General features: G+C 36.6%; 1 protein-coding gene across 1 annotated transcript in view; it reads right to left on the bottom strand.

Annotated features, from left to right (window-relative positions):
- The window catches only part of OTOGL (otogelin like), a 92,983-nt gene that overhangs the window by 59,456 nt on the left and 18,983 nt on the right, over positions 1-14,544 (bottom strand). Inside the window, exons 13-24 of the mRNA XM_048934180.1 lie at positions 13,999-14,124; positions 13,197-13,305; positions 12,903-12,949; positions 11,352-11,497; positions 9,012-9,135; positions 7,249-7,426; positions 6,269-6,393; positions 4,263-4,472; positions 3,272-3,437; positions 2,233-2,307; positions 1,055-1,107; positions 246-408 (exon numbers count right to left, since the gene is read on the bottom strand). Coding sequence (XP_048790137.1) covers positions 246-408; positions 1,055-1,107; positions 2,233-2,307; positions 3,272-3,437; positions 4,263-4,472; positions 6,269-6,393; positions 7,249-7,426; positions 9,012-9,135; positions 11,352-11,497; positions 12,903-12,949; positions 13,197-13,305; positions 13,999-14,124 — 1,522 coding nt within the window. The remainder of the gene's footprint in view (positions 1-245; positions 409-1,054; positions 1,108-2,232; positions 2,308-3,271; positions 3,438-4,262; positions 4,473-6,268; positions 6,394-7,248; positions 7,427-9,011; positions 9,136-11,351; positions 11,498-12,902; positions 12,950-13,196; positions 13,306-13,998; positions 14,125-14,544) is intronic.

Raw genomic sequence — 14,544 nt, 5'->3', positions numbered from 1 at the left:
TATGAGCAAGCTGGATACCTCACGAGATACAGGAATCACAGTATCAGGATGGAGAAACTGTGGAACTCAAACTGAGGAAGCATTATAGCATGGAGCCTCATTCTGATAAGGAGAAAGGGACTCTTGGAAAGATGAAAGTGTGCTGAACTTTTAAATGTTACTCTGTATTTTCAAAAATTTATAGAACAATAGTTTCAAAATTAGAGTCAGACTGTGGAAATATGTATTTAACTGAGAAAGCTTACCCAGGGGGGCAAATACAGCCGCTGGCACAGGGTGGTGAGGGGACACAAGAGAAGTTCATGGCAAGGTTTGCACAGGAGATCCCACAATTCACACCTGCTGCTGGTAATCCAGGCACAGGAGATCTGCAGTCATAGTAGATTTTTCCTTCAGGGCATATGTGAACTTCAAATGTAAAATGCAGGTTAAATGAGATCAGATTATCTTTCCCACTGTTTTCTACTTCTTTTAGTTCACAGTCTTTTTATTTTAATACACATTTTGCACACTGTAGAGCATTCATAAGAATGCATTCCAAGTAAAAGTTTACAGCTTAATCTGTATTACAGAAATATATAATTAATACCTGTTTCAGTGTTAAAAAAAAAAAAAAAGTTTAATATTAAACATCTGGATCGATGCACCCTGGATTGGATACACAAACCATTCATAAAGATTAAGTCATCATACTCCAGGTAGACCGGATCTTAAGAAGTGCCTTAGTTTACAGTGTACTGAAATCCCTTCTGAATGCCCTAGAAATTCATTAAAAATTTACTTATTAAAAATCAAGGTCCTAAAATTTACTAAATATGGATATCAAGCCTAAGTATAGGTATTCCCAAGAGAAATCCTGACCTGCACCTCACATATAAAAAGATCAAGTGACAAATTTTAAACACACACAAAATGACTTGTGCTCCTAAGCTCCTATTTTAGATTTGCTGTGACATTGTCCCTCAAAATTATTATAGTATCAGAAAACAAAATATTATTCAGCATCAGAAACTTCCTCTGCGCAACTGTTAGACAAGAAAAGACCATGAGTTACCTGTGTTTTCTGAAGTAGCTTCAATACATTTCACTGTTCCGTTCAAGCACTGGCTGGTTAAAAGAAAAGCAAACCCATATTTATTCTAGGGGAAAATGTATGTAGTCACCACATTAAAAAGCATAATAGAATTTAACCCAATTTGAAATGATTGAAATCTGAAATCTGTCCAGCATTTTGATGCTATGCCTAAATGCCTGTATGTAACGAGTGCCCAGACTTGGAGTTTAGGTACTACTTAATTGCTTACTTTTCATGAAAACAGAAAAGAAGCTGGATATTTGAATTTCTCTGGATACTTAGGGTTAGATGGACCAGGATGCTGACTGTGTAACACAAAACTTTATCTCCCTTGATGAATCCAGAAGGATACAGCATGTAAATTGTGTGTTGCAGAAAATGCACAGCTTTATATTTTGCTGATAAAATGCAGAATTGCAGAAAGACACATTAGACAACAGACTTAATCCACTTAATTTCTCATTAAAAAAAAAAAACAGCATAGGAATGGTAGAAAATGAAACTCATATACTAATCTCTTCAGTTGAATGACTATAATGCTGCAGTTGTAACAATTACATGTTACTATATTTTATATAGTACAAGACTCAGCAGGAGCCAGTTGATACTTGGGTCCCAGGTATGCTTCTAAGTAGCAGATTAAGAGTATTCCTTGTAAAGTGAACACATTTGACTGGGAAATCAGGGAGGTTTCTTCACTTCTCTCACTGAGGTCAGGATTCCATCATAAATAAATAATACAAAAGGACACAAACATAGATCTCTGCAAGTCTTTGTTTGAAAGATTTCCTAAAATAGAATGACACTGTTTATTCCTTGGAAACCACCCTCATTTTGCTATCATAATGCGCCCAAGACTATGAACAGCACTGCAACCTTGATATATTTATTTTGAGATACTCTTTAGTTCCTGGCTGACAGAATCTTCCTGGTATTCTCCTTTTAAAATAAATGACTATGCAATACAATTTATGTTAAGCTACCTATTACTAAGTGTGAAATAGGAGTAAGATCTTGATATAACAGATTTTCATTCTATGTGAAAAAAATCTCAAGGCTCCTGAGATCTCAAGAAAGATGTTACTCAAGAAATGTTAGACAAAAGAGATGTTGTGTACTACACACAAAAGATAAAACCCTTGCATAATCAAACCTACCAGGAACCTGTTGGCAAGGGGAGGATTTCTCCAGGCTGTAGGACTTTGCCCTTGTAATGACAACGACAGGCAGATCTGCCAAAATAATAATCATGCATATAGATATAAAAGCAAAATGAAATGTGATTTAAGGGCAATCAATTTATTCTTTTATGATGAGAAAACCTAAGCCAACCTCTTTAAAGTCCCTTCTAATATAACTATTCTATTCCCTTTTAATTTGCATTTATATTTACAATATAGCTGTACTGAACTCAGTGGTAATATTGCCATCATCATCAATAAAGACAGACTTTTCCTCTATCTCCATATTATTTATTTGCTCTTTGTGTACATTACAATCTTACAGATTGATTTTCTTCCCAGATATGGGAGTAGTATGGCAACATTTAGTTCCTTTTCAAAGTAATTGGAAAGAGGAATTATCATAGCAAAATCCATTAGCCTTGTTCCTGATAAGAGCCAAATGCAATTTGGTAGTAACAGTAGTAACAGAACTCCCAAAAAAACATTCAAAAATACTGGATTACCTGGTTACCCCACACTCTACAGTCATTTGAAGCAGTTACAATTAACAGCAATAACTGAATAGTCTTGAAATTTATATAAATATTTATTTCAGTTTTTACTCCGTTCTTGAACTCAGTAGCTACCTACCATAGTAAGATATAAACTGTAGGTACAAAATTATAGATAATATTTCCTTTCAATGACCATTTCCATCCATTTAACTGAAGGTTTTTGCATTTTGAGACAGCACAAACACTCCCAGCCACTTTGTCCATATTATCCATGACTTTATGGATTAATACTATGTACGCCCCTTCGCATTTTTTTTTTTGAGTGCTAAAAGCAGGCTTTTTAGGTGCAAATTTTTTCCAGGTTTTTAAAATATTCATCACCTTTCTGTACAGCAGTGTGACATATCTTCTCTGAAGTGCAGTTTACATACTGAGGGAAATAGCAGAAAAACTATTCTCAGCCTTGCTGGGAAGAGAAAGATGTGCCTATACATATATTCTATTTTCAAATGACTTACACTGACACACAGAAGTTGACTGACTCTTCAAAGTATTTCCCATCAGGACAGTTACAGCCTTCTGCACAGTCATCACCACAGATATTTGCCATAGAAAGTGAAGCACAGGAGTGTTTACAAAAAGAAGAGCACTGATGATAAAGCATACCACTGTGACACATCACAGCTGGAGAAAAGAGGGAGGGAGAGAGAAGAGTGAACAACATATTCTTAAAATGAAAAATAAAAAAACAAGACAATATATCGTAGGAGATCAAAGCAGCGATGCAAAATGATCTTTTGCTGTTCTGGAATGAATTAAAATACGTGATAAAAAATCTACTGTTCTACTCATTTCTAAAATTAAAAATGTTCAGAATGGCCTTATGTTAGAAAAATTCCTTAGCTGGATGTAGACAGTGTCTATTTTCTGTTTCTGCATAAATGTGTGAGTGGTGTGTGTGCATTTATTTCCTAATTCAGACTTTCAAGAGAAGGAAAATTGTCCAGTTAAAATTAAGGCCTTCTCCCATAATTTAGAAATTCTCTGTTTTAATCCCTGCCATGTCACAGATATGCTATGTCCTGTTTGTCATATCCCTGCCCAGTCTGCTCTGCCTGCCCCAGAGAGCCCCTTCCACCTTGTCTCACCTTCCCTTAGGGAACAGCCTTGATTCTGTTGTCCCATGATGCTGTTAGCACAAGCTATAGTCATGCTGATCACTGTATATACAATGGGCTTCCGTATGACTTAAGGCCTTAAGGTTAGAAATCTAAGATCCTTCTGTAGCCAACAGAAAGGGACAGGCACCTCTGTGAGGCAGCTCAGGGTCTCCAACTCAAATGCCTAACATAAATGCTACCAGCATTCTCCTCTGAGCGTGTTGTTCGCCCTTAGCACAACTCCAACTTCAACAAAAAAGACATCAATGGCTGTATTTTGTGAAGCCAATGACACCTCTAAAATTATACACATTTTTAAAATGGTCTCCATTCTAGAGGCATTACTCACCACAGTGAGAAATATGAGATCTGAAGTCCACAGAAACACCATGCTTGCCACAGACGTAAGCATAGTGTGCAAGAGAGTTACACATACAGCTGCTGCCACATTTGCAGGCATCAAAGCGACATAGTTGGTAGTATAATCCTGGACTGATGTAGGCATGACAGGGAGCAAAGACTTCTTCATTGATGATATCACAGTAGGATGCGTATCCAACTAAGAGAAGGTGACATTGTTTTAGACAGATCCATGTTAATATAGCAATTACAGACATAAATACAAATATAATCGACTACTTGTGCAATAAGAATTTCTATACAATGCATTTCTTGAAATTTATATAGTTTAAAACTGTTATTGTAAGCAACCCTCAAAAACAAACTCCATTTAAAATAAAAATAATAAAAACAAACAAACAAAAAAAAAAACAGTTTTGCCTTCCTATGGTAACATGGGAAAGATAAATGGAAAAACAATTTTTTCAAAACAGTTGGAAAAGTCCTTCAAAGCTTGGAATATGGTTTCTTCCAACTCAATGTTTCATTTAGCTTTGAAATTGGTAATGGTCATACTATTATTGGTATGCCAGCTCATTAACCATTACAAACTGGAGCTCAGGAGCCTGCAAGCTGGCCACAGACCTTCTAGTACCAGCAGACCTTCCTTCTACCACTGAAGCATACTCCCACCACACTGGTGGAATATCTCAGTGATGCTATAGTGTGAATCATATTTAAGCCAATTTTGCTGCTAAAAAGTGTCTCTAGCCCTCCCCATCTCTCTTCATTTCCACATATGCATGCTGACTCAAGGGTTTCAGGAGTCTATCCGTAAACAAGATTCAAGGAGTGAACATGACTTGATGGAAAAATAGCCTGACAAAATAAGCGAAAAAAACAAAGATTTATTTTCCAGTTTCATCAGGTTCAGATCACATCAGGCCTAAAATCTTGATTGTGCTGGCTCAGTGCGGGTGGCACCACGCAACAGCACCACATAGCCAAGGAATGTTTTTTCAAGAATCACAGGAAAATAAAGGGTAGAAGAGACCCCTGAAGGCCATCTAGCTTATCCTCCTGCTCTGGGCAGCTTACATATATATGTCAAACTCCATCATCACTGAGGAAACACAAATCTGAAGGAAAGTCATGAAGTATCTTGGAGAGAGCTGACTTGGCTGAGATGTACTGCTTTAGAAGATAGCCAATACTGAAGACACAAAAAGCCTTATAATAGGCCAGATTCTTAAAGGTTTACGGTTATTCTGGGCTCACTCCCACAGGCTCTAAGCATGGCCAAATCCCACATCCTTATTTCTGAAAGACTAAAAATTCTGCCAGAATTGGCAACCAATCTCTGCTCATTGTCTTCATTAATTGAAAAGAATAGCAACACAGAGAAAGGGAGACAGTGAAAGTTGAACGCAAAATTCAGGCATGTCAACAAGCCAAAAATAAATCTTTAGTTAAGAATTTGAACAAATCTGCAGATTTTATTGTTTGCCTTGGTTTGCATGTGAGAGTATAGATGGAGGATAAAGAAGCATTAAAATAAAGTTTAGATAATCATGGAGAAGACAGGGACAGGACTTTTGATCTGAACACTGGCTAGGAGACTTTATCCCATGTAATTTCTTCGTCAGTCAGGATATATGTACCAAAAATATCATTCGGTCCTCTTAGCTGGAAGAATTTGCAAGACATAGAGTGTTCTGCTTAACATTCTTTACGTTTACTTGTTTACATGTACAAGTCTTACATGCAAAATGTAAGACTTGCGGCCAGCATGCAAAGCACTAAATGTTCACCTAAATTATTTTAGTTTCCACACCAAATGAGTGGGAACAAAATTGTCTTTACTAAGATATAAGAAGAAAATAAAGAGTGTGCATAGAAGTCTAAAGTTAAAATATAAGCACATATTAATTAATGACTAGTAATAGTGAAACTCATTCACAGAGAAGAAAAAATCCCATAACAAAATGATGCAAATAATTCCATATGAAAACATACTATTTTGCTGATTAACGTTGCAGGGATCAACTACAGGAACATTGATAGGCACAGAACAAGCTGAAGAAACCTTCCATGCATTGGCATGAAGTTGCGGGGTCCCTTCTATCATCCCTGCTGGAGAACTGGAAAGGAAAATATCAACACTGCAAACATCCTGCTGACCTTATGGACTACACACGTGAGGACACAGGTAAATCAAAAAGCCTTAGATGCATAAATAAATTGAAAATTCAACACGTCACAATAATTCTGTCTGTGAGGTACAGAAGTACAGAGGGCATGTGAAGCTTTTTCCTTAATACTTTATTCATGCAAAAATAGTCTTTACACTCAAAGTGTGTGATCCCTTACACTTATTGCAATTAATGAAATCAATTTGAGGAGGCATTAATGAGAGAAAAATTTGGCCTTTGCTCAGTGGATTGTAAAAATTTGATGTGCTAGCTTATTTCAGTATTCTAGAAGGGATCTGTTTGCATTTTGATGTGTTTTTTCACTAAATACTTAAAAATACTTATTATTGCTAGAACAGTTTCATGATATAATAGCTTGAAGAACTTTGGAGGAAACGAAGCCAAAGATCAAGGGAAGTGTACCCTTCTAATTAAACTATTCCTATGGTTAAGAATTACGTTTTTCCACTAACTCAGTTAGGTAAGGATTTTACTAGCATTCTCATCCATTTATTTTTCAGTGCTCATTTATTTGCTCTGATGATGATGGAGCAGTAGGGAGGAAAAATACTGCATTCAAAGAAGATTGTGATCCCATAGTCAATACATTACTTTTTGGGAATGACCTAGATGTTTTAGAATGACATCAAAATTTATGAGTTCCACATTTAATTGTCTAAAGTTTTAGCTGAGAGATTCTATATTGATCAGTTTAATAACAAACTGATGAAATGAAAATATCAGGTTCAACAAGACTTTTCACTTGTCATTAAACACAATTTAAATATACTGTATGCAGCTTACAGAAAATCATCTCTTAAATTCCCATTGTAAGTTCCACATAGTCCCAACGTTCTTCTCTTCCAGCTGATGTCAACTTGAACATAGATTCTCTCTCCATCTTTTGCGAAGAGTATCTTCAAACCAAAAGTAGTTTTCAGTTGAACAAACAGAGAAGATACATTCTGAATTTCAATAGCTCCTGCAAATAGCAAAATAAAAAGAGAAGCAGTCATTGAAACTTCCAGATTTTATAAGCTTATCCCTTAATTAAAACAAATTTTGAAAACTCAAAAATAAAATGATGAATTGTGCACAACCTCACCTGTTGCCAAAAAAACTCACACATTTTCCATCTAAAATTATAAGACTACAAATCTTTTTCATTACCAACACAGATCAGGTACTGCAACTACTATCAACAGAAAAAAAAAGTCTCACCATTCTGTACCAGTGAGTTATCTAGAGACTACTTATATTTTTTCTTTCTTTCCTCTTTACAGAAATATAATACACTCAACAGCATGCCTCTAGCAATGAGAAGACACAATAAGATATGACTTGTTCCTTAGCACCCAGTGATGTTAAAAGATTAATTAACAGATGTCTGTAAAGTTCATTGCTATCTTCAGATAGAAGGTTCTCTCTTACTACTATTGATATGACATCAGTATATCTCCTTTCCTGGACTGTATGTGAACCAAGGCCCTAACTAATTCCCAGCTTTCCTTCCCAGCAAATACATGATGAAAGGAAATGGAAACTTCACTGTCACAGCATTCATTTGCTATACACTGTTGATCTACTTGCAGCTGCAGACTTTAATCAGGTCTGTCTGCACTCTCAGACTCTACACACACGCGGACACACAGTGAAGATAAAATGCTCATGTAAGCTTCAAAACATTATAAGCTGATAAGGCTTAATAGATAAATCTATTATCAAGAACACTACACCAAAATATTTGTCATAGATGATGTTAGTTGTAAACTCTGAAGAGACAAGATCAGTAGGAACTGATTCCAAAGATATAAAATGAAATAACCAGCAAAAGTATGAAGCAGACCTTTCAATATAATTAAAACTGAGCTGTGAAACTCTGCTTTAGGAAGCTGCAAATGCCAAAAGCAAAACTATGTCTAGAAAGATACAGTGAAGAAAGATCCAGTGAAGAAAAAAACTAGCTGCAGTCATAAACTCAGGGTTACCTAAGTCCAGATTGCCAGGGGCTCAGAAAGGAACAGTGAAATAGTACTTTACTATTTGAGAAAAGACTAAAAATCCAGTGAGAATCTATTACTTTGAATAATCACTAGAGAGATGAAATATTGCTTTATCATCTCCACCTTCAGTGCTTGATTTAGTAGCTTCTTTTCAAGGTATATTTCTTACTAGCCTTACAAAAATTGTGAAGTAACCTTCCTGAAATCACAAGTCGACACTGAAAGTGACACAGACCCTTTGAGTGCATGGATTCTATTCCATGTAATTTATTACAAAAAGCATCAGTTAAGTGTGATCTGAACATCAACATCAAGATGACTTTCAACCTTTTCACCTCTGTTTTTTTTTTTCCTTCCTATCCCCTAAACAGAGGAAAAACAGATGGGTGGAATTCCTAGGTACTTAGCAAGATAAGAAATGCAAAGAAAGAAGCGTGTAACAAGGGACAATATTTCACCAACTGAAATAATAATTTCATAAGACAAATATAATTAAAACGCTTTGGAGCATATAAACAAAGAAATGCAAACCCTACTAAGACTCTACTCCATGTAATTTCTTACCATTAACGTTAAAACCTTGGTTAGGACCAGTTTGGACTTGACCGTATCTTGTGAGAGTTACTTGTTTGCTCACATCATCTTCAAGAACTAGTGTTATAGACTCAATGCAGGCATGGTCAAAGTTCTAAGCAGAAACAAATTTCACCATCAGAAAGATCACAAAGACAGCAGTAGCATCAAAAGCAAAAGCAAACAGTTGTATAGAAAGGAAATACTGTCATCAGGTAAATCAAGTGTAAGCCACTATAACATTAAACTGAATATCCAAAATTAAATGCAAAAAAGAAAAATACTGCTTGTGAACAAAAGAGCAAGGTGGATTCATTTTAGCTATTATGGCAGTCTAGCATTAAGCAGATATAAATCTCCAAGTATCGATACTGGGCTCCCAAAGTAGAGCCCAAATGCAGCAATGAAGTAGAAGGAAACTTGAAATGTAGTTCATCATCTCTGACTGCAGACAAAAGAATATAATTTCTCCAGAAATACACTAAAATTATTTGTAAATGTGTGACTATCAAAAAAAGGCCACATGAAAACAAACATCCTTCATTTTGAAGTGCTGTCCGGGCAAAATCTATTAACCTAGATATAGGACCAGAGCAGAAACATAACCAACTGATGTCAAGCATCTCAGATTCTTCTGGGTCTCTGTGTTTTTACACGGAAACTTTTCAAAGTGCCTAGAACTGTAACTACAGATCACTTTCAGCAGCATCTCTTATCTCTCAGTGACTACATAACCAACTCTATCATTCTTGAGACCACCTGAAATGCAAAAAACAAAAACAAAAAAAGGAATCTCATAACATGAGGAAGAAGAGACATAAAGAAAAGCAGAGGTACAGAGGTACCAACATGTGGGCTATTGTGAGGCACAGTCTGAGACCTGTCTGACAGCCTAGTTCCTGCATGGAAGTACTGCATGGAAGCACTTCTCATAAACACCTCTATTCATAACACCTGTTATTGAATACTTGCCAAAACACTTTCAAACAAATACACATGGTTAGTCTCCTTAAAAATTTTCTAAAAGGCATTGTTCCAACAAATTAAATATGCTGAAAGATAACAAATACACATCTAAAACTATGAAAAAATCTCTTACTTAATTGTGTATTAAGTTTGTCCAGTGCTGCCAGCAAAAGCTTTTCTAAAGCTTGAGACATCTGCACACAGTACCACATTTTTATTAATAATCTGGATGAAGGAATTCCTTCACCCCCTCAGTAAATTTGCAGATGACAGCAAACTGGGAGGAAGTGTTGATTTACTTGAGGTAGGAAGGCCCTACAGAGGAATCTGGATGGACTGGATTGATGGACTGAGGCCAATTGTATGAGGTCCAACAAGACCAAGCACTTCGTCCCACACTTTGATCACAGTAAGCCCATGGAATGCTACAGGGCTGGGGCAGAGTGGCTGGAAATCTGTGCAATGGAAAAAGATCTGGGTGTCATGGTCAACAGCTGGCTGAACAAGAGCCAGCAGTGTTCCCAGGTGTCCAAATAGGCTGATGGTACTGTTGACTGTATCAGAAATAGTGTAGCCAGCAGGACTAGGGAAATCTATGGATTGTCCCATGTATGTAGCACTGGTGAAGCTGCACCTCAAATACTACGTTCAATTTTGAGCCCCTCACTGCAAGAATGACATTGAGGTCCAAGATGGGTAATGAAGTTGGTGAAGGGTCTGGAGCACAAGTTCTTATGAGGAGTGGCTGAGGGAACTGGGATTATTTTGTCTGGAGAAGAGGAAACTCAGGGGAGACTGTAGTGCTCTCTACAACCACCTGGAAGGAGGCTGGAAGTTGGTTTCTTCTCCCAGGTTACTAATGACAGAAGAAAAGGTAATGGACTAAAGTTGCACCAGAGAAGGTTCAGGTTGGATATTAAGAAAAGTTTCTTCTCAGAAAGAGTAGTCAAACACTGGAACAGGCTGCCCAGGGACATGGTGAACTCACTGTCACTAGAGGTGTTCAAGAAACAAGTAGACATGGCACTTAGGGACATGATTAGTGTACAGAGTGATGATGGATTGGCAGTTTTCAACCTTAATGATTCTATAATTCTTTGACTGTATGACTGTTCATATATATACTCACTTAATACGCAGAGATGAATAACTCTTCAGACTTACTCCTTCTAAAGCTGCAATAGGTTTTATAAAGGACAATAAAACATGTAGCAATACAACCACATTAAAAAAAGCTGTGAAAAGGTTTCAACTCACAATATTCTTCTTTTCACATAACCTGATAATCTATAGTAGCATCTATGCAAAAATATCTGAAATACATATACACTTTCGTTATGGATGTTCAATGAAAGCGTGACTTACATGTCCACAAGGTGCTTTCTGTAAAGTGATTGTGAATTTGTTCTTTCCAGTGCCTTTTACTAAAATGTACTGGCAAATCCCAAGAAAGGTAAAATGACGTCCATCAAATGTTGTGAAATGGGAGTTACCTGTGACGGAGCACTCAGCTTGAGAGAAAAAAGTTAAATACAAAAGTTCACTTAAATAATAATGTATTGTTGTTCTGTGAGAAATATAATACAATACAAAAATAATAATTATTATCCCATTAGAGCATTAATTTTTTTTAACTGTTACAGCATTTGAAATTGAAATATGTTATACACACATCTTTCCATTGTATGCCATCTCATTTTGCACACGCCCATGTGTAGCTTTGGTATTACCTAGGCTGAATGTGAGTCACTGGTTCCCTAGAATACAAGCAAAAGCTTTCTCTGTGTTACAGCTCTGACGTTTCCTGTAATCTTCTTCCTCATCATTTTTTGGCATGGCTAAGTATGAAAGAGAAAGCCAGCTTCTTTCTCCTCCCTCACTGGTACTACGGCACTGCTTATTGCTGCAGGCATGAAAATGCTGTGTTTGAACATGTGGGTTGTCCTAAATTCCAGGTGAGTAGATATCTGTTGTCTGTCCTCAGGGTGCCCCTACATTCTTGTTTCAGTTCAGATCAGGAGACCACTGTTGAAGTAAGCCTCCAGCAGATCCCCACTTACTGCACTTTGATTCAGTTTGTGAGGTCACACCAAAGCACATAAGCTAGATTCCTCTTTGCTGCAACTGCAGCAGGAGGCAATCTGTGGGAGCACACCTAACCCACTCCTACTGCTAACAGGCATTCATTCCTTAGGACGAGGCTAGTCACACACAACATGCATATGAGCTGATACTCAATGACAGAATTAGACTACAGATCCACCTTCCTAAGATTTTTTTAGTACCTCCCGAGCTTTGTTTGCTAACTCATTCATAGGAGGTTCTTTAATTTGTGGGGAAAAAAAAAAAAATTCTCTTTCACAAGTTTCATAGTACGATTTTGTTTAAGGTACTGAACTGTCAAAGAAGTTTCATTAGCTGATGATTTGTTTGTCTCAGTAAGTCATTAAAGAGATGCGTAATCTTTAAAAAGAAAGATCCGGACACAAACTATTGTTACAAGGGTGAAATTGGAGCACTCTGAGCAACAGAATGATACTCTTTTTATTGTCTGCATTACAGCTGCATCTAGAAGTGAGGAGAATCTTATCCATGGCTCACTGCACAGACAGTGTAGCAGCTGTCTGTGGAATTAGATACATGTCCCAAAGCACACAGAGTATAAGGAGGTAGAATAAAATGTGTGAATGTAACACACTGAGTTAGGGAAACAAATAGGAAAAAATAAGGCAAGTACAATCAGGCAGTTAATAGTTTTGCTTCAGCCACCCCACTGCTACTGGACATTTGTGTGCTAAATCTTTCTTCTTAAAATAGCATCCCAAACCCTTGGATTATATTTGAGTCTGTTGTATTTGGAAAAGTTTATCCCTTGTGTTCACTGAAGAGAGGAAAGAAACCATGAAATACAGATACCTGGGCAATCATGATCAGTACAGTTCCAAATGCCACCAGTACAAACACTAAAAAGAAAAATCACAAAATACAGAAATTCAGTGTTCCAATATTTATCAAAATAGGAGCTATGCACTAGTTAATAGATATTGAATCCACTGTTTCTGTAGAACTTTTTTTTGATGATACACAAAGCCCAGACCATAAAGTATAAGTACTAACTATTCTTTGAAATTTGAGCACGACTGTGATGTTAAACTAACTACAGGGAGCAGTCATAGATAGAGGAAGCACATACATGAGGCTTTCACATACCAATTACTACATTCTTGCTCAATTTTTGTGCCTACAGGGAAGGCAGTTCCATGATAAATACAAGGACAATTTGACACGGAGATACAAGTTCCATTTTCCATAATGAGACCTATTGGGGGGGAAGTTAACACATGAGATTAAAAAAAAAAGTAAATAGACTCAGTGTTCTTGTTGTTGCCCCATCTTACTCAAACATTCAAATCTGTCAGAAGGCAACTGGGGACTAGTATAAAGAGTCACCTAGTGATTGCAGAATGCTCAGAACATTAAATGCTTAAGCCTTCTCAGAGCAGATTTCATTCTGAAAGGTTACTTTCTGAAAAATGTTTGCCTAAAGTATGTAAAAATTTATAGACCCAAAACCTAAAAGGTTTTGATATCATATAATACTAGCCCTTCCATAATCAGACTGTTCATTGACCAGTCCCTAATTTTCATTTAGTACAGATCGAAGGGAGTTTTCTTGAATAGAGTATATGATACATTCTGTTCAAACAAAACCTCATTTGCTTCAGGAATAATTCTAATAAAGTTGATTAAACCTATGCTATGCCTCATTGTAGACAGCATTAGTGATGGCTCTAGATTTTAACTGATATTTTATTCTATGCCATAATATTCTCTGTAAATATTCAGAACACAATAAAAGACAGAATCACAGTTAGAATAGCAAAAACAGAAACAACTAAATTATTCATATTTTCTGGCTTTTAATTTTAAGTATAGTTTATTTAGACAACTTTATTACAATGCTGGATATTAACTTTACAAATATTTTTCACATAAAATCAACAGTACTCACCATCTGGACAGTAACATCCATCTAAGCAGTATAGGTTGCTACCAAGACAATCTTTTTCAAAGGTGCAAGTTGGTGGACAACAACTGATACAATCACGGTGTACAAAGCTGTCTTCACATTTCTCAGCTAGAAAAAGAGCACATCACATTGTGCATTAGTACAATTTCTCTTTCCATACTGGAGAAGTCTTATCTCATTAAATAAATAGTTGTGCAACACTTCAGATGTAGGTGATTATCCAGTTTAGGTACAATGGATTGTTGGAGAGACTGCAACTGATGAACTGCAGTAAATCTCTCATCAGTATTTAAGTCTGTTTATCAAATTCTTCTATCACCTCTCCACTACAAGTTCATAGTTCCTGTAACAGGGGAAACAATGCGTGCTCATATCTCAACTAGTTCAAAGTTCCGTGAACTACAATTGATAGGCAACAGTGATGACGAGAAGGAGTTGCATTCCCTTTGTTCATTCTGTTATAAAGCTGGTAGAGGCTGAAAGGTCAGCTGGAAACAGTGATGATATCAGAACTCCACAGATGTTTTT

Source organism: Lagopus muta, chromosome 1 (genome assembly GCF_023343835.1).
Source record: "Lagopus muta isolate bLagMut1 chromosome 1, bLagMut1 primary, whole genome shotgun sequence".
In the NCBI taxonomy this organism is placed as follows: domain Eukaryota; kingdom Metazoa; phylum Chordata; class Aves; order Galliformes; family Phasianidae; genus Lagopus; species Lagopus muta.
The sequence above is the reverse complement of the archived record's forward strand: the minus strand, read 5'-3'. Positions and strand labels throughout refer to the sequence as shown.